Source organism: Haliotis rubra, unplaced genomic scaffold, assembly GCF_003918875.1.
Source record: "Haliotis rubra isolate DU_JTF1 unplaced genomic scaffold, ASM391887v1 Scf193, whole genome shotgun sequence".
In the NCBI taxonomy this organism is placed as follows: domain Eukaryota; kingdom Metazoa; phylum Mollusca; class Gastropoda; order Lepetellida; family Haliotidae; genus Haliotis; species Haliotis rubra.
In genome coordinates, this window is record NW_025765925.1 from 1,013,495 (window position 1) to 1,031,632 (window position 18,138).

At 38.4% G+C, this 18,138-nt stretch overlaps 1 protein-coding gene across 3 annotated transcripts; it reads right to left on the reverse strand.

The window, feature by feature from the left end:
- Positions 1-547: 547 nt before the first annotated feature.
- On the reverse strand, positions 548-3,894 carry LOC124274675 (glutathione S-transferase DHAR1, mitochondrial-like). Of its 3 annotated transcripts, none has more exons than XM_046710036.1 (2): positions 3,789-3,894; positions 548-2,056 (listed from the first exon to the last, which is right to left on the reverse strand). In XM_046710036.1, the coding sequence occupies exons 1-2, from the start codon at positions 3,875-3,877 to the stop codon at positions 1,354-1,356; spliced, it is 792 nt and encodes a 263-aa protein (XP_046565992.1). In that variant the 5' UTR covers positions 3,878-3,894; the 3' UTR covers positions 548-1,353. The 3 variants fall into 3 exon arrangements, with proteins under 3 accessions (XP_046565992.1, XP_046565994.1, XP_046565993.1); XM_046710038.1 differs by having other exon boundaries at positions 3,775-3,829; XM_046710037.1 differs by lacking the exon at positions 3,789-3,894 and adding an exon at positions 3,674-3,752.
- Positions 3,895-18,138: the final 14,244 nt, after the last annotated feature.

Here is an 18,138-nt window from a genome sequence, read left to right on the forward strand (position 1 = left end):
GTGTATCACACCAGGACCCATATTTACCATCAGCCAACCAGTTTAGCTAGATGCATCAAACAAGGCCAGCGATTTACCATTAATCATTTTAGTACAGCTAGGTGTATCAAACCAGGCCCCTGATTTACCACCAACTAAGTTAGGTGTATCAAACAACGCACCCTGATTTACCATCAACCATTAAGTACAGCTAGGTGTATCAAATGAGGCCACTGATTTACCATCAACCATTAAGTACAGCTAGGTGTATCAAATGAGGCCACTGATTTACCTTCAATCATTTACTGCAGCTACAAGTATCCAATTAGGCATGTGATTCACCATCAGTAGATTGTAGCTACATGTAGGTGAACCAAAGATGAGGTTTCCACATGTTGGCTGCTGCTCTAGCTATGACTCTGATGTGGGGATTTACAATCTGCAATCACTCATCAAAATGTGGTTGACTACCATGGTGTAGTTTGGCTGGACTTGCTGTTTTCACACAGCATCATCACAGTATCAACATGGACATGGAAAATGAAATCACAAATATGTCATCTGATCTGCTGAACATCTTTAATGATGTTTATTATTCTTTTTCATGTAGATTCCCTGGGCTCACAAATGACAGGATTCATAACATATCTACAACGATATAATAGAATAGCTTTATTTTTTTCTTCAGGTATTCCTTCGTTATATTTGTTTCAAATTACAAATATCAGAGTGGCTTTTTCAAAGGTCTCCCTCAACCACACCTGTGATTGACTGAGTGATTTGGATTTTACACTGTATGGTAATAACACATGATATCGAATAAAGAATTTAGAAGCCTCATTAATGACTGGTCAGCTAGAACATTAACTTGAATCTTGACCATAATAGGCAACATCACTGACTTCAACTAACACTAATATGGTAACAATGGAACTTAAATCAAGGATCTATACCATAGGAAAGTATTGCATGTTGGCCCTTGAAAGTCCTGTTTGTCAAATATATATGAGAGTTAGTCTGTCATACAGACCCTGAAGTAAATATATCCAAGAAATCCCACGCAAGTCTAGAAAATGTGGCAAGTCTAGATAAGTCTCAGGGCTCCTTTTCATCATATATTATTTTTTTCTGTAAAATATGTTCATTTCAGAGACTAGTTGTTAGTCTAATATGAGATTATGACAGTATATATAACAAACTAAAGGGGACCACTAATATTAGTTCATATTAACCCTAAAATATACAGAAAGCAGCTGGGACCAAATAAACAGTTTGCTATATTGTTATAAGCATGGATATATATGTAGTTTACAGTAATATAACCAGGCTATTATCACACCCCGGACACCCTCAGGTAACAGTAATCCTACTCATCTACTGCTTGACCACCATGATATTATGTCTTGACCAGCCATTAATGATTTCCTCATCTTTGGGGCAGGTTTGCTTGAACACATCTGTACTTTCTCCCTTCCTGATATAGTCAAGAAGTGCAACACAGTCCTCTGGGATCTGAAATCCCTGAAAATACATCCCCGCTACCTGCACATGCCGCAACTTTGGGAGAATTGCACAGTCTAGTTCGCAGATCCTATCACTCACCAGGAACCCTCCTTTACAATCGGCACAGTTCAAGTAATCATCTAATGTTCTCAGCTCCCTCTCAAGGTCTTCCTTCAGTTTAGGTATAGACGCTAGGTCGGAATTCTTCAACAAAGCAGCCAATTTCCCGAACACCCCACCTGAGGCCTCTACAGCAGGACCACTATAAGTCTGATGCAGATCTGGAGATGGGAAGCTGTCGTGTATGTAACCAGTGATGGTGCCAGAGTCTGCAATAACTTTATTCTTTTCATGGTCTACAAGTACTGGAACTTTTCCTTCTGGGTTCAATTTCAGAAATTCTTCTGATTTGTTGGTGATGTCAACGGGTATAACTGTGACCAGTTCGGATGGAATCTTCAGCTGTGAGTACATGTAGACACGTTGTGAGAATGGACAGTCGCCAATATTCTTCCCATCACTTCCTGCCTTCACATACATCTCGAATCTTGTTTTACTCATTGTGCTAAAAACTCTGAAACAACACAAGAGAATCGCCATTACTTCATGCTATAAACTTACAGAAGGTGAATATTTTATCCATAGTGTACAGATCTGAATCTTAAATGACTCTTATATCTTTGGGAAAAAACTAAAAGTTTTGCATTTGAAGCCAGTACTGTCTTAATAGTAGGCAGACTGGAGGTTCATAGCATGATCATAACTTGATGCTTAGAAAATCGTAAAACTTTTACTAATTAAAACTATAGAATTGGAATTAACTCTGCCCTCTGTGCTCATGGAATAACTTTGTACTTGTTATGACTTCTTTGAGTGGCATTTTAGAGGCTGGGAAGTACAATATAGACAAACTGTAAGATAAGAACTTCTTTATTTTGTCACGAACTTCTTTATTTTGTCACAAAATAAAGAAGTTGTTATCCCTAAAGTTTGACTGTGAATGAAATGACTGGTAATTCTTAAATCTTTGGGTAGACTAGTAGTAGACTCTCCAATATCTATTGTCTTTCATGTCACAAAGGTTCTGACAACTGTTCAAGTTAATGACATCATAAACAATTTGGCAAGGACGTCAGGATGGTTTAATTGAGAGCCGTGATACAGGGTCATGTCTTGACAGTAGGACCCTATGAGCGCTCTTGGCTAGGGATCGATATGTTGCTATTCGAATTGATAACTATATATACATGCAGAAAAATATTGTCCTGACCCATTGTCTGGAGACGCTGATGAAAACACTGTTCACAGAGTGACACAGCTACACTGGTCTACACTGGTGTGCGAAATAGCCACTGGCCTGCTAGCCCCTGGCTAGTAAAAATCCACTAGGGCCAGTAAATCTCCACAGTCACTGGCCCAACTGGCTAGTGAATTTTTCATGGGGTCATTTTGTAAATATATCACACAGTCCAACCTGTTAAGTTATAATACACTTTTAAATCATGCAAGATTATGGCCTGATAATAATGAGAATATCTCTCATCTATTTTTGTAATCTATTGCTTAGTTTCTACATTCAAAGTTCGGGCTAGTGAATTATTTTGTGGGCAAGTAACTTTCAGGAATAGGTAGTCTGACCGGCTAGCAAAATTTGGAAACGTTTTCGCACACTGACTACTAGTCAATCTCACAGTCTCTGAACCACACAAGCTTCCCTACTGCCTATACCTCCCTGCAATGCTGATGCCTTAAAAAATTAAATGAAGCAAGTCTAGATTTCATAGACATCTCCTGCCTCACTGGGGCTCCTTTTCAATTTAAATGGGATTATTTGTCACTATAATTCAGAGACTGAGCGTTAATCCAGTGTGACTGCCAGCCCCATGTGATATGTGTCACGTGACGTCACGTCTTCAACACGGGACTCCCTTCTCAGCTGTCGGTAGATTAATGCTTAGTCTCTGAATATATCATTTTGATAGTAACAAACAAACATATATTAACTGAAAAAAAAGCCCCAGGGAGACCAGAGATTCAAAACCTGATGAATCTGGACTCATTTCGGGCTTTAGAATTGCAGAGACGGCTTGGCAGTAAGGAAAATAATGTGGTTCAGGGACTGTATACTAGTGTGACTGTGAGTGTCGACAGTGTTTACAGGTGCTGTTGTCCGGAATTCGGCAAATGCTACCTTCTATGTCCTCGGGTGTCAACCATTTTACAACACAACCTCATCACGGTTGCTTATCAGTGAACGATTTTGCGTCTACGTTTGTATATGTTCATAATCACCTTGTACCGCTTACCTGAACACCTGCTTAACCGGTCTCACAAGTGACATTCCCTGATCCAGAAGTAAGGGAGAAGTTATTTTAATCAGATAAACAAAACTCATTCACAAATGTTGGTGCCACTGACGTTAATTCTGTCAGAAAGAATGACATTACATAACAGGAATTAAACCGAAAACAATTAAGTAATGCTGTTATAATCATGTTATGAGATTGAATTATGACTTATGGACACTTCATGTTACAAGATACCTCCCTCAGAAGCGGCCCCTAGAGTTATGTCCCCTTATATCTCGAGAAACGCCCATAAAATAATTCAAAAATGAGTTTGTGGCATTTTCAAATTGTCTGAAAGACTGACTGACTGACTGAGTTTGGTTTTACGCCGCTTTTAGCAATATTCCAGCAACATCACGGCAGGGGACACCAGAAATGGGCTTCACACATTGTGCCCATGTGGGGATTCGAACCCGGGTCTTCGGCGTGACGAGCCAACGCTTTAACCATTAGGCTACCCCACCGCCCCATTTGTCTGAAAGAAACATATGCAATTCAGACCATGTAAATATATACCATTTGGCAAGTAGACATTAGTGCAGTGTCTGAAAATAATGAAACCCGCCTGCCTGCTTTTCATCAGATTTTATAAGGATGAATTAAGGACAGCCTACAAGATAAATTGTACCCATAGAGATTCGTACCTAAGCCTTTTTGACAGAGTCGTACCAAAATATTGGACAATCTTTAGTTACCAACACGTACCTAAACACATAGACGTACACCAAAAACACAAGGAATCGGCCGTACTCAGTGAAAAGATATAACTTATCATTGCTATTCTTCTAAACTGCATCAATGATTGATAAAATCGTATAAGTAAAATAGCGACCTTTTTTTTCTTGTTTCTTGTGAGAATCCAATCACCGACTGTGTAAACTTCTCCGACCAACTCCCAAGCTGAGTTTGAATACAAAATTAACAATAAACAACTTCGGCTATTTGAGTTTAGTAAATTCATTTAATCCTAATTTTACATGTATATAAGAGAGGGAATAACTGTTCAGCAGTCATTTGTTGTATCCTCGTGGCAAAATCAATATTATTCCAAGATTGAAAAGATGAAATGGCGTCGTGTATCGTCTGTTACAAGAAGGTGACAGCGCGACAATATGGATTGCAGAGCGACGTCGCGACAACTGCCGCACCGTATATACAGATCACTTAAACATCTGATATTTGTTTGTTCACGTTTAAGTATCCGTGGCAATATTCAAAAGCATATAATGTATAAAAATTATATAAATACAAGGAACAAGAAACACTATATAACTAAATATTTATGTTGTTGGTTATCTTTTACATTGGTAGATTTGACAGTATACCGGCAACTAGTCAGAAGTGAAATTAGAAATGACTTCAGATGCTACTTAATGAATGAAGTCTTTCTGAACTCATGATGACTCCCTTGTGACTGAGATTGAAAGGTTGTATAATGAATGAAGTCTTTCTGAACTCATGATGACTCCCTTGTGACTGAGATTGAAAGGTTGTATAATGAATGAAGTCTTTCTGAACTCATGATGACTCCCTTGTGACTGAGATTGAAAGGTTGTATAATGAATGAAGTCTCTCTGAACTCATGACGACTCCCTTGTGACTGAGATTGAAAGGTTGTATAATGAATGAAGTCTTTCTGAACTCATGATGACTCCCTTGTGACTGAGATTGAAAGGTTGTATAATGAATGAAGTCTTTCTGAACTCATGATGACTCCCTTGTGACTGAGATTGAAAGGTTGTATAATGAATGAAGTCTTTCTGAACTCATGATGACTCCCTTGTGACTGAGATTGAAAGGTTGTATAATGAATGAAGTCTTTCTGAACTCATGACGACTCCCTTGTGACTGAGATTGAAAGGTTGTATAATGAATGAAGTCTTTCTGAACTCATGACGACTCCCTTGTGACTGAGATTGAAAGGTTGTATAATGAATGAAGTCTTTCTGAACTCATGACGACTCCCTTGTGACTGAGATTGAAAGGTTGTATAATGAATGAAGTCTTTCTGAACTCATGATGACTCCCTTGTGACTGAGATTGAAAGGTTGTATAATGAATGAATGTTTGATTTTGTAAAAGAAATGTGCTCGGAATAAATTGTCATCACAGTTCAAAATGAAGAATTATTAGAATAATATATTCTGTATCTTTTGTCGTTTAATGCGCTCCAAATTGTCAAATGTTACATATATTATATTTGGGATTACACTTTCTCAGTAAAGTACCGATTCTAGCACTTTTGTTAGGTTGAGTCCAATCCGCGATTCGAACCCAGGTACCTCTAACCCATTCAGTCGGCCATGTAACGCTTTCAGACAACAGCGGCTTCCACTAGCCAAACTTACTAGAATAGGTACTTTGCACAGGAAATGTAATCCCAAATATAACATACTGGTTAACGTATGTTCCCGTCTATACCGGTTAAAGAAATCTGCAAGAACTACATGGGTACGGGTCATCTAAGTTTGGTACGAATCATAAAAAATGTGGGTAAGAGTCGTCGAAATTTGGGTACGGTTATCTCAATTTGGGTACGGCTCGGCCAAAAAGGTACGAGTTGTACTTTGGGTACGCCAGTTCGGTGGGGTACCGAGCGTCTAGTATCCATAAATTAAGTAGTATTCAGAATTTTCTTTCTGTAAAATACGTTCATTTCAAAGAATTTATGTTTTTCTAATGTACAGCGCCAGTGAAGATATCAGTAAATAATCCCTGAGAGGACACTGTGGTTATAAATAGGTCGCACATCTTATTTTCAACATTTACTTCTTTGTGTATAGTGAAGCCTATTTCCGGTGTCCCCCGCGGTGATATGGCTGGAATAGTGCTAAAAGCAGCGTAAAACTAAACTAACTCACTCGCTCTTTGTGTATAAAAGGTGGATGAGTTTGGGATTAAAACACAAGATGCTCTGCAACTTTTGATCTGCTTGGACCCTATTCACAAGGCGTTCGCAACATTACGCCATTCGTACGTGCAAGAGTTACGATGGGTCGTAATGCTACAAACGCTTTGTGGACCAAGACCCTATTTCACAGTACTGAGACTGGCTGGTATTTAATGAGTATGATAATATTTACAGTGTACGGTAGGACAGGGACGTTTAAGGCTGGTAATAGACAATCGATAGGTACGAGAATAGCAACGTGCGAGTCTAACTCGTATATTCCCTGATAGAAATACAATTTCTGAGGTGAATGCTCATCTATTGCCTATTGCAAATTCCACAGAAAAAAGTACGATAATTTTATACTGTTCAACCCAATACGTTTTCTACTGCATAAAACATGGTATTACAATACGTTTTCACATATCTACTTTCAGGCATTGGTTAGGCTCTGGACTAATTCTTAGATAAAAACAAACACACCTTAGAAGCGTCAAGGCCAACCAATAACTCGATTATTTGACGAAACACAATTCACTGGTCGCGAAAGGCAAAATGCATGAATTGGTCAATGATATATAGTCATTGATGACTCCAGGTATTGAGAAAAGGGAAAAAAACCAACAACCCAACAACAAATAAACAAACAAACATAAAAAGAAACAAAACAAAAAACCAAAAACAAACAAGCAAAAAATAAACCCCGTGTGTTTCTGTCAGTATGGAATGGCTATCGACTACATGCTTCTCCTGCAACATCAACTGAGAGATGCGAGTAAAGAGAAGCTGAATCACACTGTACCTTACTTTCGTATACACTACAGGTGTTGAAACTTGTGTGAGGCACCCGATCCCGTTAGTCGCCTCTTACGACAAGCATGGGTTACTGAAGGCTCATTCTTACCCGGATATTCACAGGTCAAATACACAAGAGGCCACCGTATGTCTCTATCATCTCGAAATACGTCAAGACCAGCGGTTGTTTAACGATAATTATTTTTATCTTGGATTTCCAGTCTTGGTCTGTTTTGAAATGTCCGATGTTGATCCTACATGAATATCATGATCACTAACATTGTTGGTGTTACCACTGTTATTATCCTTGTATTGCCACTCTGTTTTGTACTACCACTGTAATTCCTTTGCAGTAATTTGCATTGATTAGTAAGTGAGTGAGTTAATATGTAACGTCACATCGGCAATATGTCAGCCATATCGTGACGAAAACAATTTATACAATGAAAAATGAAAACATTTTGGAGAGTAAAAACCTGTCGACGATGGACAGTATAAATACTAGAATATCACATATATGAAAATAAAACTAGCTTGTCAAACTAAAATATTTTCATTCAAGTGAGTGAGTGAGTGAGTTATTATTTAACGTCACATCGGCAATATTTCAGCCATGTCGTGACGAGAACATTTGACATTGAAACAGAATATATATAGATATTATAAAAACCCGCCGACGAAGGAGGACAGTAAAACAACTAGAATATCACAATTTCAATTAAAACTAGCTTCGGTTTTTATAATATAAGAGTCCCGACTTTCTATGTAGGTTTTTTTCTCTCTGAGAAATCACCTTTTTCTCCAACCACTGGATGCATGTATTTACATACAACCCCAGTACGTTTGATATGAAACCACGGAAAGTGAGTGAGTTTAGTTTTACGCCGTACTCAGCAATTTTCCAGCTATATGACCGCGATCTGTATATCACAGAAAGCTATGTCACCGCAAAACAGAAAACCCCCCATTTGATTTGCTGATTTGAATTGTAGAAAGTCACGCATTGAAACAAACGATCAACGTGAAATATATATACCTGATGGCCATACAAAGTTATTGTTTGTGGATATAGAAGATCTAAAATCAATTTCGATAACATGCTAAACTCCTCAGAAAGGGAACTTACATCGGAAAGGAAAAGAGTTATGATATTTGAAGTGAACAATGTAAGAGCTGAAGTACCTGAAGAGGTGGAAAACTAGAACAGTGCATGAAATTGTCGATTCAACACGTAACACAAACAAGTGTGAACATCCAAGCGACGTAACCAAGAGCAAGATTGTATTGATGAATGTGCTTGAATCGAACAATGTAAACGCACAGATAAGGTCACATCAATCAAACTAGACGACGTAACCTTATATCATATTGGAAGACGTCCATCAAGAAACAAGTATAAGCCGGATGCGATCCTTGCAAGCTGTACTATACCTGAAGACAAATATGAAATCATGAAGAGGAAAAATCGACTGAAAGACTCTAGAAATTAAAAAAAAGGACACGTTTTTTTGTCCCGTTTCAAACAGCAACCGAACAACGTGACATGCAAAATCTGCGAAGGATAGGAGACGACACAGTAACATTAAAGGCTATATCATATCACACTTCTCTAAAACTAAATAATACATTTCTCTCAAAAATACTAACTATCATCCTTCACGAAAGCTACTATATAAATTATTTAAAAACATTTAAAAAAAAAATACTACAAACAAAATTAATTAAAAAACAATTTGCATTTATACAATATTGAATTAAAAAAGGTCGAATGAATTTATGCAACGTAGCATTAAAGCGGCTCTCGCGCCCTCTACCGGCTGAACATTTCTTCAGGCGAACCCCATAAAACACTTGAAGAGCTCTTTACGAATATACTACGCAAAACCTGAAATTCACGTAACTACTCGCCTCCTTCCATGACATATAGCTACAAGAAGACCACCCTGCTGGCCGAAATGACATGAGTAGTTACAAATGCCTGTGACTGAAACCAGTTCGGCAAACACCGACAACACAGCGTGGAACATCATATAAATGGATGTCAACATGGTCTCCGCTTTGGTGAAGATGGACGACAGGAACGACATTGGGGACATCGCGACGGTATTTATACAGGTAGACAAGAAAGATCCCCATCTAATCGCCGGCAGGTAACAACCGGGTTTGGGAATGTCAATGGATGGAAGGTAAACTGTGAATCAGAAACTATTACATAATTTTCATGTAAAAGCAAGTAGCCCTGGTTTTATAACAAAAATCAAATCACTGACTATGATATTTTATGTTAGGTAGAAACAAAATTAAACCAATTCGATTTAACAATTGATGTATTTAACTGTATATTGCATTTTGAAGGAAATGTACGTAGTATAACTGAGAGTTATTGTAAATGGGACAAGAGGTATTCACATCTGTTAAATGAATCATTTACAGATAACGAAGTGAATAGGGTTCATCATTAATTATTGTTACTTACAGATAAACACAGCACCGGTATCAATACGGTTGCCGATGATATACTAGGCGTCATTAAAAAAGGGTCAAATGATATATAGCACATGTAAAGAAATGTTTCTCAGAAATAATAGAGCTTGGAGTGTCATCATAATGTTTAATGTGTTGACAAACGTGACACATCGTGGCATACAGACAAAAAATTCAAACAGCACTAACAAACATCAGTTGTATAGACCAAGTCCCCAAAATGAAAATGACAAACATGAAGCACTAGGTCGTTCAGTATCTTGGGTACCCTCTTCGCCCGTCCAGGACACAGGTGCATTTTGTTCTCATGTTCCTTATCAAGTTCATAAAGAAAGCTTGCGGAATCGCATTCCATTCCTCTACTAGAGCTCTGCGGAGTCCTAATTTAGGAGATCCACTGATGCTGGGTGACATGTGTGCACACGTCGACCGTGTTCATCCCAAGCAAGCTCAATTGTGTTGTGTGTGGCGAGCATGCTGGCAACTCCATCCGCTCTATACCCTGCTGCCTAAGGAATTCATCCTAGCGTTGTCGTCTTGTAGTAAAGACGGTCGACCATAAAAGCCATGCATAGCTTGCAGGAATGATACTGCTATAGGAGCCAGAATCTCGTCCCGATAACGCTGTCAGGTAAGATTACCGTCGATCACGTGCAGTGGAGTATGTCCAATAGGAGTTTCGCAGCAACCTGCCGCCGAGTTGGTTGCTGTCCGCTGAGTTTGACCAGATTCCAAGAGGCCTATTGCTTTGACCCCTTTTAGCAAGTGCACGTGTATTGTCCTCCACTTTCCATGGATAGAGCGACTTGCACGTGCAAATCATTGACATGAAGTGGCATGTGTGTTTCTATATTGACAATCTAAATAAAAAAAAGAAATTGCCATTTGTAACAGAATGTATCAGACGCTGAAGAACGTAATAATGACATTTCAACGGCATGGTGTATTTTTCCATACTGTTAAGAAAATTTGGAAAACATTCAGTTATATATATTTCAAACAAAAACGAAGATTTTACAACTTTTAAGAAATAGTGTTACCAATAGCTTGACCCATCATTAATGACACTGAGTATATATTCGAAATGTTTATTTATTAAGCTCTAACCATATTTCGGCCTTTGCCCTAAGAACACATTCATCCATGGCAAAATGTGTGCAAATCGCCTCGGGTTTTGAAAGCAATGCTACATTACACATGGAAAGTACTTGAAAACACCAACTCAGTTTAGAGTGAGTGAGTGAGTGAGTGAGTTTGGTTTTACGCCGCTTTTAGCAATATTCCAGCAATATCACGGCGGGGGACACCAGACATGGGCTTCACACATTGTACCCATTTGGGGAATCGAACCCGGGTTTTCGGCGTGACGAGCCAACACTTTAACCATCAGGCTACCCCAGCTTAGAAATCAGAAGTAAATTAAAAAAAGACATTATCTTATTTGTAGTCGCAGTTATAAGAACACTATTAGAAAGCATTGAAAAACACTAAGTTTGGTTGCAAAATAAATTTGATCTGTTATAGATAATGGTCGTTCATTTTGGAAGATACTACGGGAACACGATAAATAGAAACAAATGATAAACTCCCAGGTATGGCAGATTTATACGAGTCTTAATTACAGACGATGACATCCGGATCGCAATGCAATGAACGGATATGGGTAATGATTTGAACAGGCGATTTGAAAAAGAGGAAATATTTAAAATAACACATAGGTTAAAAACATAATAAGGCCAGTGGAGATGATGGAGTTTTAATTAAATGCATACATAAAGCATTCCAAGGATTCAATGACAGATATTTATGAAAAGACATTTTCCCAGAAAGCTGGACGAAAGGAATGATACTCCCAGTTAGACTAAAACCAGAACAGTATCGGTGGGTAAGTTTACTAATTTGTGTTCGAAAATTATTTACATCATTTCTGAGTAGGAGACTGAAGTTTGTGAAAGATATAATATTTTATCAGAAGCCCAGGCTGGCTTGAGAAAAAACTATACAACTACTGACAATATATTTGCTCTTTACGCCATAGTTCACGTGTTAAAATGTGGATCGAAAAGGTTTTATAATACATTTATCGATTATGAGAAAGCTTTCGACAGTGTCTAGAGAATACGCTAATGGCGTAAATTGATACATTGTTAAAAGGGTTCTTATTAATCAGTTTTATCAATCTTGGAATGGAACAGTAAGTACTACTTCAAAAAGTAAATATTACAAACTTTAAAAAGAAATACCTCATTTTGATTCTTATCTTCTGGAACTACCTACACATCTTATAACATGGTATCCCGTTTTAGAACAACTAATCATAGATTACCCATAGAATCTAGAAGATGGAGTAGCCTTGTTAGATGTGACAGACAATGTGAAATAATAAAATGAAGCAATGGGCGACGAATATCACTCCCTTTCACCGTGCCCAAGTCTAACAACCCTTAGAAAAAATCCACTTAAGTATTTTTGTAATACTCCGTCAGTAGATAAATTCACCTCTTATGTATGCAAAAGATCTATTAAATAAAAAAAGATAATTAAAACTTTTTCTGCCAGACGTTGTGTTTCATCTGAAAAATTGACGGAATTGATTTTACTTCCATTAACGAAACAAACAAACTGACGTTATGTACAGAGCGCAAAGGTGCAATGCGTCAAAATACTGATGGTATCGACAACAAGGACAAGACAAGTGAGTGCTGACTTAGTTGGCGTGAAGCAGCGGGACTGTCAACATGTTCCTCCTACTGATGTGTCTCTGTGTTATGGGAAATAACGGTAAGATATGTGAGCTACACGGCATAACAGTAAAACTTAACACTAGTGATTTCCTGATAATGTTATTTTTCTCTTGGTATCATATATCGTCACTTGCGAATAACTAAAAAACAAGTCATTTCACAATGTTTTAATGTTGTGTCATCAATGATTTCCAGTGATTTGTTCATGTTGCTTTCACCACTATTTTGCCTTTAGTATCAGGTATGGTTAGTGTAGTGCGGTACTGTAATAAAATTGAAGATGAGTAATTTGTATGAATAAAATAGAAAGACACATTTTGCTGCCTTCACAAGTCAGCGCTTTCCCGTCTTAATGATAACGAAAGATCCTAAACTTCTACAAAATGTCAAATATTTCTTCACACTGAATTGTCACAACGACAAACTGCAGTATAAGTAGCATCTCTGGAACTGGTCTTCGTTTTACTGTGGACGCTGGTCCCGCAGTTTAGAATAAAAGGCACTTTTAATTTTCAATGAATCATTTCGTTGGATCATGAAATGGTTTTCACATGATAAGGCTTGTGATCACATCCTGGCACAGAGACTCGCAATTTTGTAGTAAAAGCGTGAATCATCGAAACCTCTCTGGTGAATACTCAACAGTAGACGTTTAGACCAAGGTTCAAATCAGGGATTCGAACATTGAAACGCTAGTCCATGTAACAAGAAGGCTTCAGATTATTTCGCTCTATTGTTGAATATCAGTGAGGCAAATGCATGACCTTGTATTGACTTTACATTATTTTTGAGAGCGATTCAGGCAAATGAAATAGACAAACCATTGTGTCCATTTATGTTTTTAAAGCCCTTTCATGTTTCATATTTGATTACATACATGAATGACGTTCACTATTTTAACAGTTTTCTATTACTGAAACTTGTTTCAACATAACATACCATTGTTTTACATAGCAAATGGCCAGAACAGCAGTGGAAGGGAATTCCTGGTTACCTTTCCAGAGAACAAATTAATGGTTAACAAGCCGGAACAACAATGTATCATTATTACAACCCTTCTGAATGCTGCGTCTGTGCAGGTCACCAGTCTGTCTCAGAGCATCAACTTCACACATATCGTGAACATCACCAGCGCTGCGGGCGATTACATTTGCCTAGAAAAAGGCATCCAGCTGTCAGGGAGTGGGATAACGGATAAAGTAGTACGCATCATCTCCAATAATGACGTGAATGTTCTTGCTGTCGATTTTGCAACCAATTCCATGGATATTTATCTCGCACTACCCGTTGATCAGTTCGGGTTCAGTTTCTATGTAGTGACATACCAGAGTAGAGATGATAAGACACAGTTCTCAGTGACGTCTTCTTCCGCCGATACTTCAGTAACCATAGAGTTCCCATCTGGTCTGGCTACATTACAGTATAATGGTATCACCATTCTGAATCCAGACATAATAAATGTAACCCTACAAAAGCACCAAGTTATCCAGTTCCAAAACGACAGAGACCTGACAGGAACGTATGTGTCCTCAAACCATCCAATTGCTGTCATAGCGGGAGCACGGAAATCCTCTTTGGACACTAGAAAAACCCAGGATCATCTTGTTCAACAAATGACCCCCGTTACCACATGGGGCAAACATTTTATTTCCGTTCTCTCCCCAGAAAAGACTAACACATCAGAGGACCTGTATCGCATCCTTGCAAGCACCTCAAACACAAGTGTTCATGTGGGTGGTTCAATTTACAGCCTAGAAAAAGAAGGGGACTGGTTGGAAACAAGGATTTCTGCAACAGCTCCTGTTGAGATCACGTCAAATGAAGCAATATTGGTGGTAAAGTTTGTGACAGTTACAAGAACCTTTGATTCCTGTATGTTGATTGTTCATCCCAACAGCCAGTGGCAATATCAGTACAGCTTCCGGTTTCCTGACAAAATACATTTGCTTATGCAATTGTCGTCATTGAATCGTTCTTCAAATCAACTTTAATACTAAACTCACAACCTCTCGATATACAGACATGGGTTGACGTTATGGACACGAACCTGACATCTGGATATATCCTTCTTCCAAAAGCCTACTACGTCATACAAAGTGCTAGCGCTTTGTTTGGGATATACATACACCAGAAGGGAAGAGAACAAGCCTTCTGCTCAGGAGTTGGACTTGATCTCACGCTGATTAATGAGGTAAGGGAAACAGAAATCACTTAATATCACCCTTTTTTGAGTAGTTACACCCACATTTACACAAAACACTTTCTGATCTAAAAGACCCAGTCGTTATTTTACCTTTGCAATCTGGGAAATATGGAATAAAAAATAGAAATATGGAATAAAAAATAAAGATAATAATAATAATAATATTCAGTTCCCACAGTTAATTAAGTACTTATGCCAAATGATATTGAGTAAACTTTAATTTTGTCTTTAAAAAATTAGTGCAATCCCGTTGAAATCTCTTATACCACATTTCAGTTCCTACACATGTCAGTTTTATTTCTTTAAAGAATTGGATACATTCAAAAGAAGAGACAGTTTGTCAGCCAAGCACTATGTCAGCAACCACAACAGATTCCGAAGCCACAACGATCACGACATCTGCGAGTACTTCCACCAGTGCAACCACTACCACTGGAAACACAACATCGACAATTCCGCTAACAACTACCACAGTTATCCCAACTACTACTGCCGCTACTTCTTTAAGTACCAAAGCAGAATCCACGATCGCCATGGATACAACCGTACCCGCTTCAGGAGCTGAGGAATCAACGGTCGGTGGTAATGTGGACCCGGGACACAATTGTTCATGTCAAAGCGAATCCAACACCAGGCATCAAAATATGACCCTTGAGGAACTCCAGATAATCGTAAAGCATCTGCAAGCCGGCCTCCGGATCCTCCCAAACCAAACGTCCAAAGCGAAGAGGAGAAAGATAAGTGCCCCTGATGACAGAGCCTCGTCAAAAACATTTGGAGCAACAGGCTGTGTTTTTCTCTCTTTTTGGTACGTGGCTATGTTCCTTGCTGACATTCCACGAATATGGAAGCACCTGAGAAGAGTCATCTATCCATGATGAACGTTTTGCTTTCCAGGGTATTTTGGTTGTCAAAGTGTCTGTCCTTCACTTTGCACACCCACGCTTGATTTCAGGCTTTATAGTTGGTCTGATGTTAGTGCGAAAGGCGAATTGTTAAATCATTGGACAACATCAGCACACCGAAAGTTGTACCATGTTTTCTTTCTCCACGACTGTGTTTATTCTGCAGTATATATGCAGGAAAATTAATGACTTTCCCATGTGTGCACATACCATTTGGAAGGATATGGACTATTTCAAATTGAAACATTATCACAAACGACTCCATTAAATTTCCAGACAGAGGAATTATTAGGAAATTGTAGAACTGAATATGTTTTGCGCACGTTTGGATTACTTATAGAAACAGGCCCCAAATCAATGACGTGTGTGTCAATTTATTCCCTTTCAATGCCATATACAGGTTGAATGCCCGACCAACCCATAACAAATATGTTCGAAATATATGACCATTTAACTTCTTATTTCCACAGGCGCTCAATATCACTACAGAGCCCTTGAACAAAGTAACACTCGTTTACTTGGACAAAAGAAATGCTCAGCTTATTTGCAAGGGCGAATTTAATTGCTAGTGACCTCGGGAAAGATTTATCGAACTTATTTGCTTTCTCACAGTGGATTATTTTAGCGAGAACTCCACCAACAGAAAAGTATTGCATTACAAACAAACGTTATTTCATCACTCCTTGCAATCTGGGAAATATGGAATAAAAATAGAAATATGGAATAAAAAATAAAGATAATAATAATAATAATATTCAGTTCCCACAGTTAATTAAGTACTTATGCCAAATGATATTGAGTAAACTTTAATTTTGTCTTTAAAAATTAGTGCAATCCCGTTGAAATCTCTTATACCACATTTCAGTTCCTACACATGTCAGTTTTATTTCTTTAAAGAATTGGATACATTCAAAAGAAGAGACAGTTTGTCAGCCAAGCACTATGTCAGCAACCACAACAGATTCCGAAGCCACAACGATCACGACATCTGCGAGTACTTCCACCAGTGCAACCACTACCACTGGAAACACAACATCGACAATTCCGCTAACAACTACCACAGTTATCCCAACTACTACTGCCGCTACTTCTTTAAGTACCAAAGCAGAATCCACGATCGCCATGGATACAACCGTACCCGCTTCAGGAGCTGAGGAATCAACGGTCGGTGGTAATGTGGACCCAGGACACAATTGTTCATGTCAAAGCGAATCCAACACCAGGCATCAAAATATGACCCTTTGAGGAACTCCAGATAATCGTAAAGCATCTGCAAGCCGGCCTCCGGATCCTCCCAAACCAAACGTCCAAAGCGAAGAGGAGAAAGATAAGTGCCCCTGATGACAGAGCCTCGTCAAAAACATTTGGAGCAACAGGCTGTGTTTTTCTCTCTTTTTGGTACGTGGCTATGTTCCTTGCTGACATTCCACGAATATGGAAGCACCTGAGAAGAGTCATCTATCCATGATGAACGTTTTGCTTTCCAGGGTATTTTGGTTGTCAAAGTGTCTGTCCTTCACTTTGCACACCCACGCTTGATTTCAGGCTTTATAGTTGGTCTGATGTTAGTGCGAAAGGCGAATTGTTAAATCATTGGACAACATCAGCACACCGAAAGTTGTACCATGTTTTCTTTCTCCACGACTGTGTTTATTCTGCAGTATATATGCAGGGAAAATTAATGACTTTCCCATGTGTGCACATACCATTTGGAAGGATATGGACTATTTCAAATTGAAACATTATCACAAACGACTCCATTAAATTTCCAGACAGAGGAATTATTAGGAAATTGTAGAACTGAATATGTTTTGCGCACGTTTGGATTACTTATAGAAACAGGCCCCAAATCAATGACGTGTGTGTCAATTTATTCCCTTCAATGCCATATACAGGTTGAATGCCCGACCAACCCATAACAAATATGTTCGAAATATATGACCATTTAACTTCTTATTTCCACAGGCGCTCAATATCACTACAGAGCCCATGAACAAAGTAACACTCGTTTACTTGGACAAAAGAAATGCTCAGCTTATTTGCAAGGGCGAATTTAATTGCTAGTGACCTCGGGAAAGATTTATCGAACTTATTTGCTTTCTCACAGTGGATTATTTTAGCTAGAACTCCACCAACAGAAAAGTATTGCATTAAAACAAACGTTATTAGCTACTCTGGTGGACAATGCAAATATGTTCCTGGAAAATATGAGAAGGTTAATGAATACATTGATTCCTGTGTTTGAGAGTAGGTAATCCCCAATGCTGACAGTTTATGATAGATAACA

Bases quoted from the DNA above. Each gene is read 5' to 3' on its own strand.
- LOC124274675 (XM_046710036.1), bottom strand. From the start codon at position 3,877: ATGAGTTTTGTTTATCTGATTAAAATAACTTCTCCCTTACTTCTGGAT. The intron at 2,057-3,788 runs GTAAGCGGTACA...GTGTTGTTTCAG, and splicing joins CCGGTTAAGCAGGTGTTCAG to AGTTTTTAGCACAATGAGTA.